General features: G+C 37.7%; 2 protein-coding genes across 2 annotated transcripts; one reads left to right on the forward strand and one right to left on the reverse strand.

Annotated features, from left to right (window-relative positions):
* The first annotated feature begins 201 nt into the window (after positions 1–201).
* On the forward strand, positions 202–12,770 carry LOC117342756. The gene is made up of 3 exons (XM_033904995.1): positions 202–640; positions 7,185–7,397; positions 11,993–12,770. Exons 1-3 carry the CDS (start codon positions 256–258, stop codon positions 12,640–12,642), a joined length of 1,248 nt encoding a protein of 415 aa, XP_033760886.1. The 5' UTR covers positions 202–255; the 3' UTR covers positions 12,643–12,770.
* Positions 12,771–17,705: 4,935 nt separating this feature from the next.
* Positions 17,706–19,994, reverse strand: LOC117342893. The gene is made up of 2 exons (XM_033905183.1): positions 18,982–19,994; positions 17,706–17,791 (listed from the first exon to the last, which is right to left on the reverse strand). The coding sequence occupies exon 1, from the start codon at positions 19,916–19,918 to the stop codon at positions 19,028–19,030; it is 891 nt and encodes a 296-aa protein (XP_033761074.1). The 5' UTR covers positions 19,919–19,994; the 3' UTR covers positions 17,706–17,791; positions 18,982–19,027.
* Between the last annotated feature and the right edge of the window lie 3,756 nt (positions 19,995–23,750).

The raw sequence follows: 23,750 nt of genomic DNA on the forward strand, positions 1-23,750 counted from the left end.
TGCATTGACCAATCACACACTTCATCTTGACCAGTAACACCACCTGTCGCGTCATATCCGGAACCGAAACAATATTATACGGCTATGCCGAAAAGGGTGCGATTATATCCCGATCCTGTCCGTTTGTGTCCGATCCTGTAAAACGCCTTGCCGTTTTACCGATCTATCGCAGTCGGAACCCCTCGTAATTTTCGCTTACGTTTCGTAGACGGAGGCGAGGTGTTCCGACTGCGATCTATTGCTATCAAGTGGGAAATGGCGGCAAGGAAAAAGGGTGATATAGGCATAAAGGATTTCTGCAGATCTGAAGAAGAAGAAATAGTTCAAAGTGTTTTTAAGAACATTGTCCATGATTGTAATGGCATTTTGCCGGCATTTCTCAACTTAGTTATTGATTGTAGTAATGCTAAATCTGGAAGATTCTTCGGTGATGCACGTGTCGGCCTTGCGCTTTGTTATGAATGCGGCGAAGCATATTCACTGAACTATAAAAGAGGATATCCAGAGTGTGGATGTGTTTATACAAAGGACCTTTTAGCCTTAGATGTTATTAAAGAATTCCTGAATGATGGAGTAGATGCCATCGAGAAATACCCTGCGTCCTGTCGGTCATTCTTGGCGTTGTTTGAATTTCTGCGTGGTAATTACAGTATATTAAATGCATGATAAGTTGTCTTAGAATCGCCCAACATCCGTTGTCCATCGTAAACAGTCCTTGCTAGCAAACCTTACCAAAGAGCAAGTGAGCTTATGCCGTAGTGCAGCGTCAACTATGTTGAAACCGATAAGTCCAGGGACTTTATATTAGGTCTAGATCTGTAGCATGCTGGGGTGAAGGTCTACCAAGTGTGTTCAAATGAATAACCTTGACCTATATTCAAGATCACATGGGTCAAACAGGCTATACTATTCAAACGACTTCTTCTCAATAACCAAAAGGCCCGGGGACTTAATGTTGGGCCTTAGCGCAAGTTTCCAGAGTGCACTACTATATCAAAACATGGAATTATCCCACACCAAATGGTGTCGCTAAGAATTTGGTGCAAATACAATAAAATTGGGTGTGACATAACACCTACCTTACATATATTGATAAATGAGATATTTATTTACCAGAACACTCATTTAGTCCCATCTAGGTGTTTTATTCTGTCTGTATAGACCCTCGTGTTACGCTTGTCAAAATTTCATACTTTACTCGACGCCATATTGCTAACTATGTAGGTCGCGGGCCGAATTACCCTAATCAGTGCACGATGGAGTGAAAAAAAGAAAAAAATACATTTATTTTGATATATTTTACCGCTTATAATTTATAAATAATGAATTTTTGAATTTAATACAACAGGTTTTGGGAAATAATAAGCTTAGTTTTCTTAATTTAAACTATGCGAAAAGAAAAACACAATAAAGGATAAGTGGTCTTTTCGGTCCATTGTGTTCCGATTCGGGTAGTAAGTCGTACTGTCACTCTGTCACTTACAAAATGGCAGGTCAACAGTATGAAATTTTGACTAGCGTAAAGCAAGGATCAATACGGACGGAATAAAACACCTAGATGCGACTAAATGGGTCTTCTGGGGTAAATAAATCTCATTCATCCATATATGTAAGGTAGGTGTTATGTCATACCTGATTTTGTTGTATTTGCACCAAATTCTTAGCGACACCAAATGGTGTCGGATAATTCCACGTTTTCATATAGTAGTGAGCTTTAGCCCTACACCAGACATGGTGTCAGGGCCAGCGGAAACTCAGGCTAATTGGACCTGTATAATGCTGGGATGAAGGGCTTCCAACTTGGTTCAAATGAATGGCCTTGACCTACATTTAAGATCACATGGGTCATATAGACTATACTCTTCATTCAAACAACTTCTTCTCAATAACCAAGAGGCCCAGGGACTTGATATTGGGTCTGTACGTAGCATGCTGGGGTGAAGTGCTACCAAGTTTGTTCAAATGAATAGCTTAAACCTACGTTAAAGCCACATACTCCCAAACAGCCTAAAATTCTAGTTGCACACATGTTTTAATGGAAATCCAAGATGCTCATTCACGCTCTCCTAACATTAAAATGACCACTGGCCTAGATGCTTGACCGGGGGAGTCCTTGAGACATCAGTATATAAAAATAACTCGCCGCATTTATATTTATCGCAAGATTTGTCACCGAGCCAAGAACGAGGCTATAACAATGTGCACTCCACGTAAACTACACACATGGCCATTGTTTACATATCGAGCATACATAAACTTTGCCTAATAATGCTTTCACCCATACCGAAATAAAGCACACTAAAGTATACTTTTATGCTACTTTAAGTATACACTTTTTCCTACTTTTTTGAAAAAGTACCAAAAAAGTATACTTTTTTTGTACTTTTCTGGACTTAGAAATTTTTCAGAGTACTTTTTCTGTACTAAATTTGGACTCTGAAATTTCTCAGAGTACTTTTTTTGTACTTATTCTGGACTTAGAAATTTTTCAGGGTACTTTTTCTGTACTTTATTTGGACTCTGAAATTTTTCAGAGTACTTTTTTTGTGCTAAAATCTTACTTAGAATTTTTTTGAAAGATTGTGAAAATATGGATGTACTTTTTTCCTACTTTTTTGGGACTTAAAATTTTTCAGCTAATGCCATTGTGCTTTTTTTGTACTTATTATGGACTTAGAATATTTTCAGATATTGCGAGGGGTTATAGCATATTAATATTTTCAAAATTAAATCTGCCTTTTTCAGTCGACTACAAATCTAAGACTAAAAAAATAATACCCAGGATTAACCACAACAAATATCTATCAAATAAGATACAGAAAATTATCATTTGGTAATATTAAATGTTTTTGATCTCGTTTTTTGTTGTTGTTTTTTTAGTCTTTTTTATGTTCTAAAAAATACTTTTCATACTTTGATCAGTACCACAGAAATTTATCTAAAAATAATTAACATTCAACAATTATTGTCATAAGTATTTCACTTCAATGTACTTTGTTAGTAAGGTTCACACATTTTAACGGTGATTTCTTTGTCACTTTTCGTTTGTATTTCCATATGCATCTCAGAAGTAATAAACTTCACATTGATGAATGTTACTATACGTTCATGTGACGAACGTCAAAACTTAGCTCTATAAAAATTTTGTTCCAGATCGTTCTTTGAAGTTACAGTATTTTGGCTTTAATTATAAACTCTTTAACGGAGTTTAAAACATTTCGTTTATCCAAACGTTAACCTCTACCAGATCGGGGATCACTCTACGAACACACGTGCCCGTGCCTGTAATACGCTTTTATTCATTCAAATGAAATTAAAATCACCTGCTCTTTGTCTGCATATCATATACTTGCTGGATATACGTGGTTTTAAGATTACATCTGATAATTGCACCCGAAATCACGTCGTGTTCTGTCAAAATATTCACCGATATACTCATATAAACATGTGTAATACTGATATAGTCACTCGGACGCTTCTTTGTAAAACGTATATTGAAGTCAAGCGCTGTGATGATCTCGATCTCGATATGGCTTGACTGACAACAAACAGGCATGATCAAGGAACAATATTCCGGTATTTAAATCAGAATTACATCGCATTCATTGAAATGGTGAAAGTGAACACAAAAAGAAAACTTTAATTTGTCTGATATTTATTTAGCAAGATCGTACGATAATTCGGACAACGACACAATGTAGCTGTACTCTAATCTGTTGTAGAATGATCTCGTAGGAGTGTTGTGTGTACAAATAAAATACTCTATTGTATACAGAAATCAAGATCAATACCAAGATCTATCATAAATATTTTAATTGATATAGTAGACGGCTTGAATAACTGCAACACCAAGATCGATCAAAAATATTTCAACTGTTTTAAACTAAATCTTGAAACCTGTGTGTTAAGCTAACAAAGCGATCAGGATATATGCTTAACGTCGTACCGAAAGTTAATTTCACCTGTGGTGTTAATTAATATAAGCGACAGTCGACTGTAATGGCAAATCATACCTAGCTTTATTGTTTATTGGAGTTACCTGTGTACCTCCCGTCTCACCTGTACACATATCGCCCCTCTTAGACTAAGTCTTATGCCCGCGGCGTTAATTATAACAATTTATATTGTCAAGCTTGACTGCCTTTCACTACGATCAGATCACAGGTGCCTACACTCATTTAAACAAAACATCCGGATTACATAACAGGTACTGACGAGGCTTATACCTGTGTCAGATTACCATCGGTCGGTTCACCTATGACCTCGGGGCCGTGATCTCGTTTGTTTACTTCGGTTTACGGAATCTACCGAGATTTGACGAGTTCGCTTCGTGCGATCATTTTGTGCAATGTGCAAGCTTTAAATAAACATATTGACAGAATATTTGCATAATAACAGAACAAAATAAACAAACATAGTTTACATTTAAATACTTAATTTTAAAATGTAGCAATATGCATACAACAAAACATAAAATTTTAGATAGGTGAAGTTGACAATGTTCAAAAGCTAACCAGCAATCCAATAGATGTCCGGCAAAATCAAAATTCGAGTCTATTCCCTTTTCTTCTCTCGCTAAGTTCCAACGAATCATTTCCTTTCCTAAGTAATACTCGGGTTTTGCCGATTCCACTCATTTTTGCCTCTTTTTTTTTGGCAGAATCTCTGCGTTTTTGCAGGTCATCGCTTTCGGAGTTCCCCCATTCTGTATGGACTGTAAAACTCGCCATTGCATTGGGGGACTTATTTTCAGAGAAACTTGGTCCGGCAGCCACAGTTATTATTTTTGGGAATTCCCCATATACTTTCATAAACATACATATTCTTTCAGTTTCTGATTCACGATAATCTGTTAGGTATGCATTAAGTCCGAAAACTGTAAAAAGCTCAAAATGTAAACATTGATTTATGTTTCTTTGGGAGAATGTGGCTTTAAACATCGCAGGGGGAAAATAGGCTTAAATCTTTAAACAAATATTTCTTGATATCCAAGAGTCTACAAGACCTGATATTAGGCCAATAGTATGCTGGATTGAAGGACTAGAAAATGTATTGACATGAATAAAACTAGCCTACTCTGATATTTGAATAAAGTGGTAATCAGTATAGTATCCGTAGAAATGACTTCCATCAACTTCAAAGTTGCTGGTGAGCGATACAGGCCCATTGGGCCTCTTGTTGTCACTATCTCTTGTGAAGTACTGGGGGAATATGTCTCAAACTTTACATGAAGGATCCTCATGGTCCCTAGTTGTGCCCATTCAGTTGTTTGGTATTTAGTTGGGCACCATATGCATATATGGATAGAAGAGGAAAAATACACAGCCAGGCTGGGGTTCGAACCCGGAATCTCCGAACATTAGTTTGGTGCTCTACCAATTAAGCTACCTGTTTAAAGGCATTCACCCCAGTCAAGTTCTGCTACACAATATTGAGACTGAACTGGAAAACAAAATGGCCTACAGATGACCATCTTGGATGTGTAACGCTATACATCTTTATTTCAGAAAATTCTTTAGATGTTTCTTAGACTTCATATGTTCAGGAAGCAGACAAAGTGTTTTTATTTCTATTGAAAGTTCCAACATAGCGGCAATTTTGTAACATGGTTGCACACTCATGGTTTTCTTGAGCAACTCTTGATGACAATTTTTTTTGATGTTGCACTGGTGTGATTGATCTGAATCATGCCATAATATTATGATCATCAGATGGTGCTGACATAGTGTTCTTATTTTTCGGGTGTGTCTGAAATTCAAGATAGCCACACAAATTAAAGTTCTCAAGTTACACTGGTGCCGTTGAGCTGAAAATTGGTATCATATTTAAGGAGCTGTCCGATAAAACCTAAAAATCTGATTTTATTGCACCTTCAAAGGCGATAAGACTAGATATGAAAATTCTTCCTCCTGATCATATCTATTTTGTTGTCCACGTAACAGATAATCATAATGGCCTGTAAATTAAACATATTAGTCCATTGCACTCTATGTTTATGAGTTCTGACACTTGCACAAAAGCAGAAGAGGAACCATTTTGTAAGCTATACAGCTTGAATATCTGTTAAGATGATAAAAAGAACACGTTGGCCTACATTGTATATAGATATAACAGGAAAGCAAGTAATATGCCTCCACCAGGGATGAAACCCACAACCCTTGACTTGAACTAAAGGGAAAGTCCTTCAGCGTGAAAGTGACCTTTTCTTTGCCCCTTTGGCCCACTAAAATAAATCTGTAAATTAGTGATTCTAACCCAGGGGCCAGTGAAAGTGAATTCCGTGAAAATTTACTTATATTTAAAAAGAGTCCTTTCTAGATAAATCAAGGTGCATTGTCAAAATTTGATAACCTCTGGATCCCTTGTTTCCCTCAAGGAAATAGATAGATTTTACAAAATGGCTGAGGTGTGGCCATCTTGGAGTTTGACTCAGCTTGCATGAAATGCTACTTGAATTTTGATCATGGATGACCTTGATATGTTCATTGTCACAGGGGTCAATTGACTAACCATATTCTAAATGGAAAAGAAAAAAAAAAAGATGGCATGTGTCCCTTGTTGTTCCTTCATGTTCAAATGGACAATAGGAGTATGTTTACATGAGTAATCCTAATGCATATTGGTCCAGATTTGTCATAAAGCACACACTGCTGATGGGAAATCGATTTTGTACAAACAGTTTATCTGTATCACAGATGACAAATTAATCATAATATGATAATAGAACTGTCTCCTACCCATTGGGTATACAGATTCCCTTTTTACTAGGTCACCTGAAACAAATTCTCAGTTGATCTATTGCGAACGCCTTTTGTCCGGCGGCGTCAATCGTAAACAATTTACATTTTTAACTTCTTCTCAATTACCAACAGGCCCAGAGACCTGATATTGGGTGTGAAGCATGCTGGGATGAAGGGTTACCAAATTTTGTTCGAATGGATGACCATGATCTTCATTCAAGGTTACAGGGGTCAATTATGCTAAAATATATAAAAACTCAGGTGACCGTTAAAGCACATGGGCCTCTTGTTAAGTCAGAACAGTTGTGTGTGTAAGAAACACAATGAACCTCTTATTATTTAGTAATTGCATCAATTGATGTACATGTTTATCAATGTATCCTCTTGCGCTGCATATTGCTTACCGAACTGACTGAGCTTATAATCATGGTTTTATTTCACCAGACCGAAGAAAACATGAAGAGGCAATCCAGAACCTTGCCAAAGATCTTCCAACAAATGGAAGTAAGACACAAATTATGGTTGGATTGGCCCATCACTTCTTTTCTCAGTTGATCCCAGGGAAGAAGTATGAGGTTGATGAATATGCAAAGCATCTTCCAGAGAGATGTGACTGTGGCTGTAAGGAGAACATTTGTAAAGGAGACACTTCAATAGGTAAGATCTGAAAAGGAGACACTTTAGTAGGTAAGGTCTGTGTAGGAGACACTTCTGTAGGCAAGATCTCTGTATGAGACACTTTAGTAGGTAAGGTCTGTGTAGGGGATACTTCAGTAGGTAAGATCTGTGTAGGAGACACTTTAGTAGGTAAGGTCTGTGTAGGGGATACTTCTGTAGGTAAGATCTGTGTAGGAGACACTTTAATAGGTAAGGTCTGTGTAGGAGACACTTTAGTTGGTAAGGTCTGTGTAGGAGACACTTCTGTAGGTAAGATCTGTGTAGGAGACACTTTAATAGGTAAGGTCTGTGTAGGAGACACTTCAGTAGGTAAGGTCTGTGTAGGAGACACTTCAGTAGGTAAGGTCTGTGTAGGAGACACTTTAGTAGATAAGGTCTGTGTAGGAGACACTTCAGTAGGTAAGGTCTGTGTAAGAGACACTTCAGTAGGTAAAGTCTGTGTAGGAGACACTTTAGTAGGTAAGGTCTGTGTAGGGGACACTTCAGTAGGTAAGGTCTGTGTAAGAGACACTTCAGTAGGTAAAGTCTGTGTAGGAGACACTTTAGTAGGTAAGGTCTGTGTAGGAGACACTTTAGTAGGTAAGGTCTGTGTAGGAGACACTTTAGTAGGTAAGATCTGTGTAGGAGACACTTTAGTAGGTAAGGTCTGTGTAGGAGACACTTTCAGTAGGTAAGATCTGTGTAGGAGACACTTTAGTAGGTAAGGTCTGTGTAGGAGACACTTTAGTAGGTAAGATCTGTGTAGGAGACACTTTAGTAGGTAAGATCTGTGTAGGAGACACTTTAGTAGGTAAGGTCTGTGTAGGAGACACTCCAGTAGGTAAGGTCTGTGTAGGAGACACTTCAGTAGGTAAGGTCTGTGTAGGAGACACTTTAGTAGGTAAGATCTGTGTAGGAGACACTTTAGTAGGTAAGGTCTGTGTAGGAGACACTTTAGTAGGTAAGATCTGTGTAGGAGACACTTTAGTAGGTAAGGTCTGTGTAGGAGACACTTTAGTAGGTAAGATCTGTGTAGGAGACACTTTAGTAGGTAAGGTCTGTGTAGGAGACACTTTAGTAGGTAAGATCTGTGTAGGAGACACTTTAGTTGGTAAGATCTGTGTAGGAGACACTTTAGTAGGTAAGGTCTGTGTAGGAGACACTTTAGTAGGTAAGGTCTGTGTAGGAGACACTTTAGTAGGTAAGGTCTGTGTAGGAGACACTTTAGTAGGTAAGGTCTGTGTAGGAGACACTTTAGTAGGTAAGGTCTGTGTAGGAGACACTTTAGTAGGTAAGATCTGTGTAGGAGACACTTTAGTAGGTAAGGTCTGTGTAGGAGACACTTTAGTAGGTAAGGTCTGTGTAGGAGACACTTTAGTAGGTAAGATCTGTGTAGGAGACACTTCAGTAGGTAAGATCTGTGTAGGAGACACTTTAGTAAGTAAGGTCTGTGTAGGAGACACTTTAGTAGGTAAGGTCTGTGTAGGAGACACTTTAGTAGGTAAGGTCTGTGTAGGAGACACTTTAGTAGGTAAGATCTGTGTAGGAGACACTTTCGTAGGTAAGGTCTGTGTAGGGGACACTTCAGTAGGTAAGATCTGTGTAGGAGACACTTTAGTTGGTAAGATCTGTGTAGGAGACACTTTAGTAGGTAAGATCTGTGTAGGAGACACTTTAGTAGGTAAGATCTGTGTAGGGGACACTTCAGTAGGTAAGGTCTGTGTAGGAGACACTTTAGTAGGTAAGATCTGTGTAGGAGACACTTTAGTAGGTAAGATCTGTGTAGGAGACACTTCAGTAGGTAAGATCTGTGTAGGAGACACTTCAGTAGGTAAGGTCTGTGTAGGAGACACTTTAGTAGGTAAGATCTGTGTAGGAGACACTTTAGTAGGTAAGATCTGTGTAGGAGACACTTTAGTAGGTAAGGTCTGTGTAGGAGACACTCCAGTAGGTAAGATATGTGTAGGAGACACTTTAGTAGGTAAGATCTGTGTAGGAGACACTTTAGTAGGTAAGGTCTGTGTAGGAGACACTTTAGTAGGTAAGGTCTGTGTAGGAGACACTTTAGTAGGTAAGATCTGTGTAGGAGACACTTCAGTAGGTAAGATCTGTGTAGACACTTTAATAGGTAAGGTCTGTGTATGAGACACTTCAGTAAGTAAGATCTGTGTAGGAGACACTTCAGTAGGTAAGATCTGTGTAGGAGACACTTTAGTTGGTAAGGTCTGTGTAGGAGACACTTTAGTAGGTAAGGTCTGTGTAGGAGACACTTTAGTAGGTAAGATCTGTGTAGGAGACACTTTAGTAGGTAAGGTCTGTGTAGGAGACACTTTAGTAGGTAAGGTCTGTGTAGGAGACACTTTAGTAGGTAAGATCTGTGTAGGAGACACTTCAGTAGGTAAGATCTGTGTAGGAGACACTTTAGTAAGTAAGGTCTGTGTAGGAGACACTTTAGTAGGTAAGATCTGTGTAAGAGACACTTTAGTAGGTAAGGTCTGTGTAGGAGACACTTCAGTAGGTAAGGTCTGTGTAGGAGACACTTTAGTAGGTAAGATCTGTGTAGGAGACACTTCAGTAGGTAAGATCTGTGTAGGAGACACTTTAGTAAGTAAGGTCTGTGTAGGAGACACTTTAGTAGGTAAGATCTGTGTAGGAGACACTTTAGTAGGTAAGATCTGTGTAGGAGACACTTCAGTAGGTAAGGTCTGTGTAGGAGACACTTTAGTAGGTAAGATCTGTGTAGGAGACACTTCAGTAGGTAAGATCTGTGTAGGAGACACTTTAGTAGGTAAGGTCTGTGTAGGAGACACTTTAGTAGGTAAGATCTGTGTAGGAGACACTTTAGTAGGTAAGGTCTGTGTAGGAGACACTTTAGTAGGTAAGGTCTGTGTAGGAGACACTTTAGTAGGTAAGATCTGTGTAGGAGACACTTCAGTAGGTAAGATCTGTGTAGGAGACACTTTAGTAGGTAAGGTCTGTGTAGGGGACACTTAGTAGGTAAGGTCTGTGTAGGAGACACTTCAGTAGGTAAGGTCTGTGTAGGAGACACTTCAGTAGGTAAGATCTGTGTAGGAGACACTTTAGTAGGTAAGATCTGTGTAGGAGACACTTCAGTAGGTAAGATCTGTGTAGGAGACACTTTAGTAAGTAAGGTCTGTGTAGGAGACACTTTAGTAGGTAGGATCTGTGTAGGAGACACTTCAGTACGAGATATAGTTAGGTAAGATCTGGCATGAAGTTACTGTTTTGTCTGCATTTAAGCAAGAATGTAGCGTTGGCATATAGGTGCCTGTGTGCATGCATACCATATACATATGCTTACCTGTTGTTGCTGCTCAAGCAACTTCATTTTGAAACAAATTTTGATCATTGAAACTTCATGTATACTGGTGAAGTATGAGAATATCTCAAAAGAGTTTATGTGTCAGTGTGTTCATTTCAAGGACAAGGTCCCTGTTACTATTTATAGAAATATTTGTCAGCACTGTAGTTAATTCATTTTAAAATAAATTTTAATGAAACTTCATATATTGGTCAATTTATGATGTTAATTACCTCAAACAAGTTCACGTCGGGATTTATTGCAGGATACATGTATTTCAGTTTATGTATATACTTATCATGCGAGGGATTTGTATTATAATTTTGTTTACAGGGTATACATTTTCTTGCATTTAAACTAGGTTAATAATATTTGGTGTATACTTTTAAAGTCATACTAGGATAATGTGCAGTATACCAAAGAGATGGCCTGCAAGTCCTTAATTATGAAGTTATTGTCCTTTGTTAATTCGCTATTTCTCAGAAAGTACTGAAGGGATCTTTCTCAAATTTCATATGTAGGTTCCCCTTGGTGCCTAGTCATGCATATTGCATTTTGAAACTAATCAGAAAACAACATGGCCGACAGGCAGCCATCTTGGACTTTGACAATTGAAGTTTGCTATCGCTATTTCTCAGAAAGCATGCAAGGGATCTTTCTCAAATTTCATATGTAGGTTCCCCTCAGTGCCTAGTTTTGCATATTGGGACCAATCCAAAAACATGGTCGACAGACAGCCATTATCGCTAAATCTTAAATTTTATATATAGTTTCCCCTTGTTTGAAAAGTACTAGCTATAGAGGGCTGTTTCTGTATTAACACAGATTAGGATTAGTAAGACTTAGAAGAAGGGAAAAGTAGAGAAAAGATCAATCTGACATGGAACCTATGAAGATCATTCAATGGTGGGCGCCAAGATCCCTCTGGGATCTCTTGTTTTGTGTACAGAGCATAACTATTTTTGAATTGATACCAATGAAATATATTGCTGACATGTACATTAAAGTATCAGAATAAGTAAAATATGCCCTTACGTTCATATCTCAAGCATAAGCATATAAGTAACATGTTTTCATTTAACATGTTAAAACATTATTCTTTGCTCTTCCAAATTTTCTATTTTAACATATTATAAATGACCAAATGAAAACTTCACTGACAGAAAAAGCTTCCAATAATTCAGCAGTTCTGCTTATACTTTTGTTCTTTGCACTTTTGTTAGATTAGATACCTACAGAACTACTTGTTAACAATACTTTGATTATCAAACAGGATCAGAGAGAACATGGCATGGCAGAGTAGACATCATTTTGAATGATGCCATTGCTGTTACGCTTGGGGACGAAGAAACTGAGAGCGATGAAGAGGATAAAGATGATGACGACAATGATACAGATGCTGAACCAGCAAAAAAACAAAGAAAGTTTGAAACTGAGAACACTGAAGATATTTGTGTTGAAGAAAAAACCAACCAAAAACATGACAGTGTTCTTTTGGAAACAAAAGTTGTGGAGGAAATCTTGGCTAAAGCTGTAACTAATGGATTTGCTCAGGTTAATAGGAGCGAGAGTACACTATCAAATTTCTTGATTCCAACAATTGCAGCAACAGTTGATCATGTGTGTGTTTGTTTGTATGACCCTCAATATGACTGCTTACTACTGTCCGAGGAATGGATGAATCTGTGGATTCCACATAAGAACATTCTAGATTATAAGATCATTGTTGTTGTCTGGCTTTTCCTGAATTTCACTGTTTTTACCAAGACAAAAATGGCTGCCAGATATAATCTTGACCAATCAGGATTACATGCACAGCTGCAAAATCATCTGCTGTATTATAGACAGGTAGAGACAGGTAAAAAGATTGTGCCATTACCTTGGATTTTTGCTAAAAACTACAAAGTGGCAGTGTGTCAATAGCATTTTAAATGGAGTATGTAAAGAGAGAATCATACACAGGGGAGTTAACACTCAAAACTGGGTCACTATCTAATACTATATTGTTGCCAATGTCTTTACTTAAATGACAATACAACACTATTACTTACTAAAAAAGGAGTTTCTTTTCAATTGCAGGGATATCTTTATTTTATTAGCCCTCTATCAAGGGGTCGCGGTGGCCGAGTGGTTAAGGGTGTCCCGACACTTTAACACTAGCCCTCCACCTCTGGGTTGCGAGTTCGAAACCTACGTGGGGCAGTTGCCAGGTACTGACTGTAGGCCGGTGGTTTTTCTCCGGGTACTCCGGCTTTCCTCCACCTGGCACGTCCTTAAATGACCCTGGCTGTTAATAGGACGTTAAACAAAAACAAACCAAACCAAAGCCCTCTATCATCAGATGGCGGACTAATCAATTCACCCTACATCCATGGTCCATCTACTGCCCGTCTATGAATAATTCTTGTTACTGCTATTTTTTGAAATACTGAAAGGATATTTCTCTGTTGAAGTATTAAAAGGATATTTCTCTGATCGGGAAGAAAAAGTGACTGTCGGGTGACCAATGTGGATGTTTTGACAGTTAAAGTTTGTTATCGTGATTTCTTGAAATATTTCTAAAACTTCAGATATTGGTTACCCTTGGTCTCAGTTGGGCCCTTTCAATTTTGAGCTGAAATCTTGTAAATATGTTCAAAATTGATTCTGCATAAATTAAATCTGTATGATAAGTAAGCCAGTAAGTTTACATGTACATGTGATGGTTTACTAAAATTTGAGTTTTGTAAGTGGATTTTTCCTTTGTAATTTCAGTCCTAAATGGAAATACATGCCTTTATTAGGTCACCTGAGACGAAGTCTCAGTTGACCTATTGCAATCGCCTTTTGTCCGGCGTCGTGCGTCATAAACAATTTACGTTTTCAACTTCTTCTTAAAAACTGCTGAACTAAATTCAATGAAATATTACAGGAAGCTTCCATGGCTGAGGGTGAACCAAAATTGTGAATTATATGGTCCCCACCCCCCAGGGGCCTGAGGGGCGGGGCCAAAATGGGTCAAATTGACTAAAACTTCAAAAATCTTCTTCTCTACTCTCAGATAAGGTGGAATCAAACACTCTTCATAGATGAAAGGGTCTTAAGGTGCTTTACCAAAATTGTGAATTTCATGACCCTGGGGTCTCATGTTTGCCCCTGGGGAGGGGGTAAACTTTACTATAGTTTATATAGGGAAATCACATTTTTGACTATTATTTGTTGGATTTATATTGGAATTCATTCTAACTTGTATCAAATTATCAGCATGGGATGACAGTTTGATGGTATGTACATGTTGGCCCTAGTTGACCCCCAGGGGCTGGTGGGCGGGGCCAAAAAGGGTCAAATTGACAAAAATTTCAAAAATCTTCTTCTCTACTCTCAGATATGGTAGAATCAAATACTCTTCATAGATGGAAGGGTCTTAAGGTGCTTTACTAAAATTGTGAATATCATGACCCTGGGGTCTCACGTTTGCCCCTGGGGAGGGAGTAAACTTTACTATAGTTTATATAGGGAAATCACATTTTTGACTATTATTTGTTGGATTTGTATTGGAATTCATTTTAACTTGTATCAAATTATCAGCATGGGATGACACTTTGATGGTATGTACATGTTGGCCCTAGTTGACCCCCAGGGGCTGGTGGGCGGGGCCAAAAAGGGTAAAATTTACAAAAATTTCAAAAATCTTCTTCTCTACTCTTAGATATGGTAGAATCAAATACTCTTCATAGATGGAAGGATCTTAAGGTGCTTTACCAAAATTGTGAATTTCATGACCCTGGGGTCTCACGTTTGCCCCTGGGGAGGGGGTAAACTTTACTATAGTTTATATAGGGAAATCACATTTTTGACTATTATTTGTTGGATTTGTATTGGAATTCATTCTAACTTGTATCAAATTATCAGCATGGGATGACACTTTGATGGTATGTACATGTTGGCCCTAGTTGACTCCCAGGGGCTGATGGGCGGGGCCAAAAAGGGTCAAATTGACTAAAATTTCAAAAATCTTCTCTACTCTCAGATATGGTTGAATCAAATACTCTACATAGATGGAAGGATCTTAAGGTGCTTTACCAAAATTGTGAATTTCATGACCCTAGGGTCTCATGTTTGCCCCTGGGGAGGGGGTAAACTTTACTATAGTTTATATAGGGAAATCACATTTTTGACTATTATTTGTTGAATTTTTATTGGAATTCATTCTAACTTCGTTAACATTATCAGCTTGGGATGACAATTTGATGGTATGTACATGTTGGCCCTGACTGACCCCCAGGGGCTGACGGGCGGGGCCAAAAAGGGTCAAATTAACAGAAATTTTAAAAATCTTCTTCTTACAGCCCAAATAAGGTAGAATTAAATACTCTTCACAGATCGAAGGGTCTTAAGGTGCTTTACCATAATTGTGAATTTCCTAGCCCTGGGGTCTTGCGTTTGCCCCATGGGAGGGGATAAACTTTACTATTGTTATAGGGAAATCACATTTTTGACTATCATTTGTTTTATTTGTTTTGAATTTCATTCTTTCATTCAAATTTACTGAAATATTTCAAAAATCAGGTGACCGTTAAGGCCCATGGGCCTCTTGTTGTGAGTGGCTACCTTAAACTTCAAACTGTCAATCTCATATAAGGGAATATCTACTCTAAAGGTACTTTTGAGATTCCACAGTGTTGGTTTACATCATCATTAGCATTAAGGGCACCATCAAGCTAGGTCTTATCATAAAAGTCACTAACATAAAATATAGAAGTGGCCAGAATAAGTTTTCCAATATATCTCTTGGTACTGAGAATGCATAGTGACTGGTAGCAAGTTGTTGACCTTAGTATATTTACAAGATATGTTAAGGATGTCAATTTACTACTGGTCCCTTTGCAAGTATGTGAATGTCATTTTTATACCACCACAACGAAGTTGGGGTGGGGGTGGGGGGTATACTGGAATCGCTTTGTCCATCCGTCCGTCTGTAGACACATCTTGTGCGGACAACTCTTCTTAAGCCAGTGGGCTGATTCCAATGACACTTCACACAAATTTGTTTGCCCCCTCAAAATTATGGTTGCTATGGAAACCATGTGCAGTCACTATAAACAGGTTTTCTGTAGAAAATTTTTGTCCGGACAACTCCTTAACCGCTGGGCCAATTTCTATGAAACTTAACACAAATATAAAGGACCATGTGTAGATGTGCATGCAGCTATTTAAATTTAAAAAAATGGTTGCCACGGTTACTGGTCACTATTCATAGGTTTTTCTTGACCGGACAACTCCTCCTAAAACTGTGAACCGATTTTCACAAAATTTCACAGGAATGTTGGGGAACATGTGTAGATGTGCATGTGCATGCAGCTGTTTAAATATCAAATTTTTTGTTGCCATGGTAACTGGTCACTATTAACAGGTTTTTATTGTCCAGACAACTCTTCCAAAACCTGTGGACTCATGATTTCAACAAAACTTTTGACTAAATTCGTTTTATTAACAACACATATTCCAGCCATTCTGAATTTCAGAAATAGGGGCATGCACAGGTTATCCAAGTTGGCCTCTAAATAACAGTTCCAGTTGTCTATTGACTCGTGCTTCATCTGTCCGCTGTTAGCCATCCTCCATGCGCTGTGTGTAAACTTTTCAAATTTCAATCTTTTCTCAAGTTCCACTGGGGGGATTGCGTGTAAACTGGCCTGGAATGATCCTGAGATGGTCCTCATTTAAGGATTGATTGTCAATTTTGTTGCTTGCATGGACTGATGAAGGGAAGTGAACCTCGTGCAAATGAAGTGAACTGCGAAGCAGTTCATGTACCATTTGCACGAGGTTCACTTCCCTTCATCAGTCCATGCAAGCAACAAAATTGACAATCAATCCTTATATTTACGTTAACCAAATTTAAAACTTCGCCACCAGATTGAAAAATTCGGTCGCACCAGTGTGACGTAAGTGCGTCACTTTGTAACATTGTTATACTTATCGTACATGTGTGCACAGTAGTGGAACAGCAGACAGTCAAATATTCTCGTCGCCAAGGCAACACAAAATATAGTGCCATACACGTTTTGATTATTCCGATGTTGATACACATAAATACGATATTTTCAAGGTAAAATATTTATTTTTAACAAATATTTATGATATTGTATAATAAAAACTTAGCAATACCCATATAAATACGAATGTAAAGTGCAGTGTTGACAGTATAGTATGTGTGTGATTTGGTCACTCGAGACACAGGGACTCTGTTAAAAATAATGATGGGATGCAGAGGCCGGGATATTCAGAGCTCGAGAAAAAGTGTAACACTGTGGATTTTAGTCGCAGGTTAGCTGGTGATGTACATGGTGTTCTTGAAATATTGGATTTCATTGTCGCACTGGCGTTTTGGGATGTAAATTCTGATAAAAGTAAGTGAAGAAACATTGATTTGAAAATTGGCGGTATTCGACGGCCGGAAACTTGTGTCCTCCATATGTTTAGATTGAGTCAAATTACGACAATAATGTGTCCCTGTTCTCGATATAGCATACTTCTGCTACCAGTCTGTTTTGTGTTGTTAAATAGTGTTTAAATTGAGGTTTACTTTCTGTGACCACTGAAATGGTATTAAGCATGGCATTCGAGATACAGCTAACGTTATACCTACTGCGCTACGTAGGTCATGAGCTCGGTGCTATCGAGAGTGTCAGTGTTCTGTCAGATCCTGTTTTCTAAACTGTCTGCATTATACTGCCATTTTTATTAGCACATAAAGCGGCTATTCCACTTGTGTTCATATACGTTTATAACAATGTTACACAATTCACAAAGTGAAAGTGCATTCAAGTCTGAGGCGGTACAGAACTCGATCGCCATTGTAAACTCAGTGAATGTATTCACACGCCGGCAAGAAAGTGATTCGTCTCTCAGAACAGGAGCACGCGACCCAAAATCTTCAACGGGAAATGAAGTGATCTGAGTTTACTATGTTCATTGAGGCGGAGCGAAGTGAAAATGTAAATATTAAGTGTTGATTTTCGGGTCGGTCCAAAATCCAAGATGGCTGCACACATTTAAAATTTTTCTTCAGTCCACAGGTGCCGTTGAGCTGAAAGTTTGAGAGGATATTAAAGAAGGGAAGCCATCAAAATGTTATTTTATTTTGGCCAGGTAAAAAACATGACAGCCACAGCGGCCATTTTGTAACACGATTGCGCAATCATGGTTTTTTTTAACAACACCTTTTTCAAACTTTCTCAAGTTCCACCATTGGCATTTAACTCAAACTTGACCACAATGATCTTGAGATGGTCCTGACCAAGAGTTATTATTTTGGTTGGTCCAAAATCCAAGTACAACTCCGATGCTTCAGTGAAATATGTTTCAACATCATGAAGATTGATAAACGGTATTCAATAAGACCTTGCTTTTTTCCTTTTAAAAACAAAAACGTACCAAAACGAGTCAATTACTCTATGAAATCCGCGTTGATGTGAAAAAATATGTTTATCGTGAGATGTTTTAGTTCAAAATTATGTCTTAACTACCGTATTTGACCTAATAAGGGCGCAGGGCGCGGGTAATTGACAGTGGGGGCGCCCTTATTAAGATTAGTTATTCTGAAGTTTTATGAAACAGACTATACCTTATAGCAGAATACCCAAGGTTGTGGAAACGGTAAAATATTCAGTCATAAAAATATTCCAGATGAAGATATCTATTCATTATCATATATTAAGCTTAAACATCACTTGAATACTCCTGTAAACTTGTAAACCATGCCAGCTGATCTTTAGACCAGAGAACGTGTGTTCCACCATTTATGTTCAAATGGAACTCTTTTGTGTTCTATTTATAGAAACAGGTGATTTCCCAGATCATATTAGACATCGTTTTCTTTGACCTAATAATTGATTTACAATGTCTTTTACTAGCTTTCTGTTCTGAACAAAAGTTATTTATCAACAAGAATGAAGTCTTTACTTTATCTTCAAATAAAGATGGTAAGTTATTATTTGTATGTGTGTTTAGTTTTGGGTGCTCTTTGCACTGACATGTCATCTGTAGCCTGTAGGAATACACAAAATGTGGCGAAAACATGTGTTCCAGTTACTTAATTTGCTGAAGAAAATTGAACACATAAGTAGCAAAATATTTCACATGAATTATTACTTTTGAACACCATTTTGACACTCAGTCAAAGATTTATTTCCTTGAAAAAAGGTAGGGGCGCCCTTATTAGGGCAGGCGCCCTTATTAGGTCAAATACGGTATTTGGTATTTATTTTTTTTAAATACCTTTACTTCCTCCTTGAAAGATATAAATTTTGTGTTCCAGGTACAGTTATTTATATCTGTAGCCTAACACCCAGTCATGCTGGTGTAATGTCCACAGTTCGTCATCTGCTTTGTTACAAACAGCAGTAGGCGTAGGCATGAAAATGTGATATTCTCCTAGGTAAGTCCCTGTTCCAGATAATCGTATAACAGAATGGTTATAGAAATCACTGACAAATATTTCCCCGTCCTTGTTATAGCAGATTCCTCTCGGACTATATGCCTCCTCAATGCGATCAAGTTCTGGTCTCAAATCTTCAAATCTCCTCCGTCCAAAGTAAAATTGCACAACATTCAATAACTTGTCAAATATTACAACTCGAGGTCGCTGGCTACCGCCGTGAGATTTCCGGTCCGAGTCGATAACAGCCAGATTATTTGTAGACGGACACTCGGCAATATGATGTGGTGTTCGGACCACGTAACTTTCCATGGATGTAGCAGACGTTACCTCGGCTCCACCTTCTGTGTATATTATGAGTGATCCAATCATTCCTACCACGACACGGGAGTCAGCGGTAACACACAAAGACAATGGTTGACTGTCCACATTAAACCGAACAATCTTTTGATCCGATTTTATCTCTCCTATTGTCTTACTAGTTTGAGAACAATACCACACATTTCCGTTTTTCAGACAGTAGCTGATGTCCGGTACAGTTTCCAGGAGCTCCATAGTTTTACAGACAGTTTTTGTCTCTGTGTTGTACAGAACGACCCTGTTCTGATCGTCTAGGAGCCACACATCCACACCAACATCAAACATAGCCTTTACTTTACCCATGAAACGGAAGTTTCCCGTGTTTTCATACGATAGGGGGGTTGTGATGTTTTTGGTTTTAGAGTCTGCCATGTTACCGATTACAAGTTCAGCTTCACGAGTGATATCACCTGCCATCTGGGAGTTTATAACCCAGTAATCGAGGTGTATCTTGTATATTCACTACAGCATGCCAATTTAAATTATGTTTTGTTAAAAGTGTTTAAAATGGAAATACATGTATGGGTATATGCCTCTATTTGAATAGTTATTGTTCCGCAATTCGAACTTATCTACCCGACATATGAAACCAGCGGTTATTAAGTTATTTAAAGTCGCGTTTGGCCCACAGTTAAGTGCCCAATTACCTCTGAAAATATTTCAAAAACTTTAAACTGTTAACAACGGTTGTTTTTCATGTTGTATATCTAAAGTAAACCTGACAAGGCCCGTTTTCGTTTGCATGTTATAAATAGTGCGTGTAGTTATGTATTCATGGTCCAACTGTCACTCTTCAAGTTAAAACGTCAGTGTGACGGGTGCATACATGGTCGGGTATAGTCTATAATACAATCAGGGTTGGTTCCGTATCACTGAATTTCACATCAATATTTTAATATATTTGATCGTTATCTTCAAAGTCGTCCCCAAACACGTGATGCGAATCTGACAACGTTTTACTTCTTTACTTCTTTGCTTATTTAGCTTGACATTTGTTATTTGATGTTTTTATTATTCATCGTATTGTTTCATCAATTTGAGTTTTGTAAAAAAAAAAAAAAAAAAAAAGGAAAAAGAAACATGCTTTTAAATTCCATGAAACAATTTAATTTAAAAACAACAATTTGACACTCAGCATAAATATGACTACTGCCATTTGTTTTCCTATTGCAGGTGTGATTGAATGGAATCAAAGACGACTCGAAATCTAACAAGGAAAATGGCGTCATTTTGATCGTTTAAGCGTTTCAGCACACTTGTAACTTTAATATTTATAATGATATGTTTAGATCATACTAACATCTAAAAAAAAAAAAAAAAAAAGACACGTGAAGATACATTCTTCAATATATGAAAGCGGTCACCATGTTTTAAGTCCTGTTTCACAAAAAAAAGGAAACACTTTAATCTTTGTGTTGAGTAATGAAATGAATTTGATATCACACTTGAGAAAATAAAATAGACCATTGGGTTTTCTATGCAGTATACGTCAGTGTGTTAGCACTATAAACTCGGCATCAGTGTTTCGTGCCGAGTTTATAGTGCTAACACACTGACACAGGCTACAGTTCTAAGAGGAATACTGAATTTTGCACAGATACAGAATATTTAAACGACACAAAACCTATAGCTTCCAAAGGGTATACGAATAACATCGACAATATTTTGCAAGATACTTTCAATAGACTTTCGAAACCTGACACTTTTGATTTGATCATGAATCGGGCGAAAATAATAGAATACAGATTCTCTGATATTGAAAGTTCTAAATAAAAATGTGTTGAAAGTTCACAGCGAGAAACTTAAAGATGCAAATATTGATCATTTCTTCTTGGAAGATATAATAAGTAAAATGGAACAGAAACGGGACTGGGCGCTTGGGAAAGAAACCAGCAAAGAGAAAAAGATATGCCTACAAAAAAGGCCTATGAAAGACAATTTGTTATTTTATGGTCTCATTTTTTTCAAAAAGAAGGATTTTTATGAAAATGAAATTAGGAAGCTAGTCAATGCTATACACAATGCATGAAAGTGAAACAAATCATAATACACAATCGATATAATATTAGCCTTACAAAAGACACATTGTACTCAACAAGCGGAAACTACGGGTAACAATATTTAGCGATATGCTTACATATGTATTTCACACGTGTCCTATCAATGAACCAAATATATCCTATAAAAACACTCACTTATTGATAAACATTAATGCTGCTCAAACATTGGAAAGTCAGCCAATGGCAGACGGTCAATACAGTCGCGTCATATGACAACTGAGGTGTTTGCCTGATTAACTTTCGCTATTTAAAGTATCATTGAGCAGTTTTGTTAAAACTAATCAACGAAGCCAACAACGCTGTCATTAACTTGATTAATTCCTCAAATTTGATCAGATTAACCATTTTTATTTTGCCTGCATATAGGGCTTAAGAAATATACCTGTTGCCCTATTGCAATCTTAAGAGGCGAGTAAATAAGATACAATCTGTTCTCTTCTTTACTAGCAGCAACGTTGAACGCACGACCATGTGATGCAGGCTTTGGGTTCTTTCCCCTGAACGAGACATACTAAAGTCTATAAAATGGTGGTTTCTGGGAGTGGGACGACCGGTTCGCCCGTTGTAAGTATAATGTGACTGGCTAAGATGTCCCCTGCAGTACGATTCAGTGAGTTAGCACCATAAAGTCGGCATCACTCCCGTTCTATCAGAACAAGATGAACAGGAGCATACTGAAGCATCCCTCAGCATAAATACTGCCACCACACTCGTGTATTTCGCAATTCTTAAATTACCATAGTTGTTGATAGGACTCATATCTTATTTCTGAAAAATCTGTTCCTTCCAAATGTTTCTTGAGACACTCTCTCACTTCTGCTTTTTAGTTCAGCGCTTGTCTTGGATTCTGTTCCTTGGCCGAGACATACCGGAAATTACTGCTCCAGCTTAGCGCTCAGCATATTGAGAGTGGGACGCCTGATTCGTCTGTTGTCAATATAATATGAACATACATGTATGTTGTATCATGCTGAGTGTCTTCGGCAGGTATGTTTCAGTGAGGCAGCATTACATATATTCAGTACAACTCCCAAGCTCTCGAGAAGGCAAAATACACAAACACCTCAAGCATGGCGCTCGTAAACAGGCGCCCATCCTCGTTTTGACAATTGAAGTTTGCTATCACCTTTCAAACTGATACATAATTCTATAGGCTTAATTGGTACCGAGATGTGTTCATTCAATTTCATAAAACAAACTGGCCAACAGGCTGCCATCTTTAATTTGGACATTGAAGTTTGTTATCGCTATTTCTTAAAAAGTACTGGAGTGTTGTTTCTAAAACAATGAATGTAGATTCCCCTTGTTATCCCGTTGTGCCAAATGAATGTTGAATCGGAGCGGGAAAGCAAAGAGGCCTACCGGCAGCCATCTTGGAATTTGATCATTGAAGTTTGCTATCGTTATTTATTTAAAAGTACTATAAGGACATTTCTCATACTTTTCCTGTGTCCTTAGTTGCGCCAATTCAATTTTGAGTCCTATTAGGAAAACAAAAGTGCCGAGAGGCAGCAATCTTGGAATTTAATAGTTCAAATTTGATATTACTATTTTTTGAAAAGTCCTTAAGGGATATTTTTCAAACTTCACGTTAAGGTCCTTTGTCGTGTACTTTAAATTGTGCGACTGATAGAGAAGCGAAATTGCTCACATGGCGGCCATCTCTGATTTTGACAGTTTTGATTCGTTTTTGATACATTCCAAAACAAAAGTTCTTTTTAGATCTCTCTTTGATTTCAGACAGGTTCCCCATCTCACTTACTAAGATAAGTGATATCCCTGTATTTATTCACATAACTACATGTACCATCAAATGAAATTTAAATGCCACTGATCTGTTTGACGATTACTGTGTAGAATAAAGTCCAACTTTAACAGCGAAATGATACCTGAAGATGGAAGATTTGATGAAAAAAGTAAATTTAATGTTAAAGTAACAATAAAGCCTAAGATTTTTACGGAATATATAACCACTGTTTAGGTATTTAAACCTTTGCATCATACGTTATTTTATTTTGTATAAAATGCAGGAAGCAAAGCTCATTCTAAGGAAATAGGGCGAGATGTCAATGCAATGGAAACACAGGCGATTTAGATAAGTAAAGAGCAAGCGGTCTAGTATCATGTCTTTTTCTAGGTCTTTAATCAATACTTAACTACTGATTAGGCAAGATGGCTTAATCAATCGT

Source organism: Pecten maximus, chromosome 14 (assembly GCF_902652985.1).
Source record: "Pecten maximus chromosome 14, xPecMax1.1, whole genome shotgun sequence".
NCBI classification, from domain to species: domain Eukaryota; kingdom Metazoa; phylum Mollusca; class Bivalvia; order Pectinida; family Pectinidae; genus Pecten; species Pecten maximus.

Excerpts from the sequence above, each read along its gene's own strand:
- LOC117342756 (XM_033904995.1), top strand. The coding sequence starts at position 256 with ATGGCGGCAAGGAAAAAGGGTGATATAGGCATAAAGGATTTCTGCAGA. Across the intron at positions 641-7,184 it reads GTTGTTTGAATTTCTGCGTG|ACCGAAGAAAACATGAAGAG; the intron begins GTAATTACAGTA and ends TTATTTCACCAG. Across the intron at positions 7,398-11,992 it reads TAAAGGAGACACTTCAATAG|GATCAGAGAGAACATGGCAT; the intron begins GTAAGATCTGAA and ends ATTATCAAACAG.
- LOC117342893 (XM_033905183.1), bottom strand. The coding sequence starts at position 19,918 with ATGGCAGGTGATATCACTCGTGAAGCTGAACTTGTAATCGGTAACATG.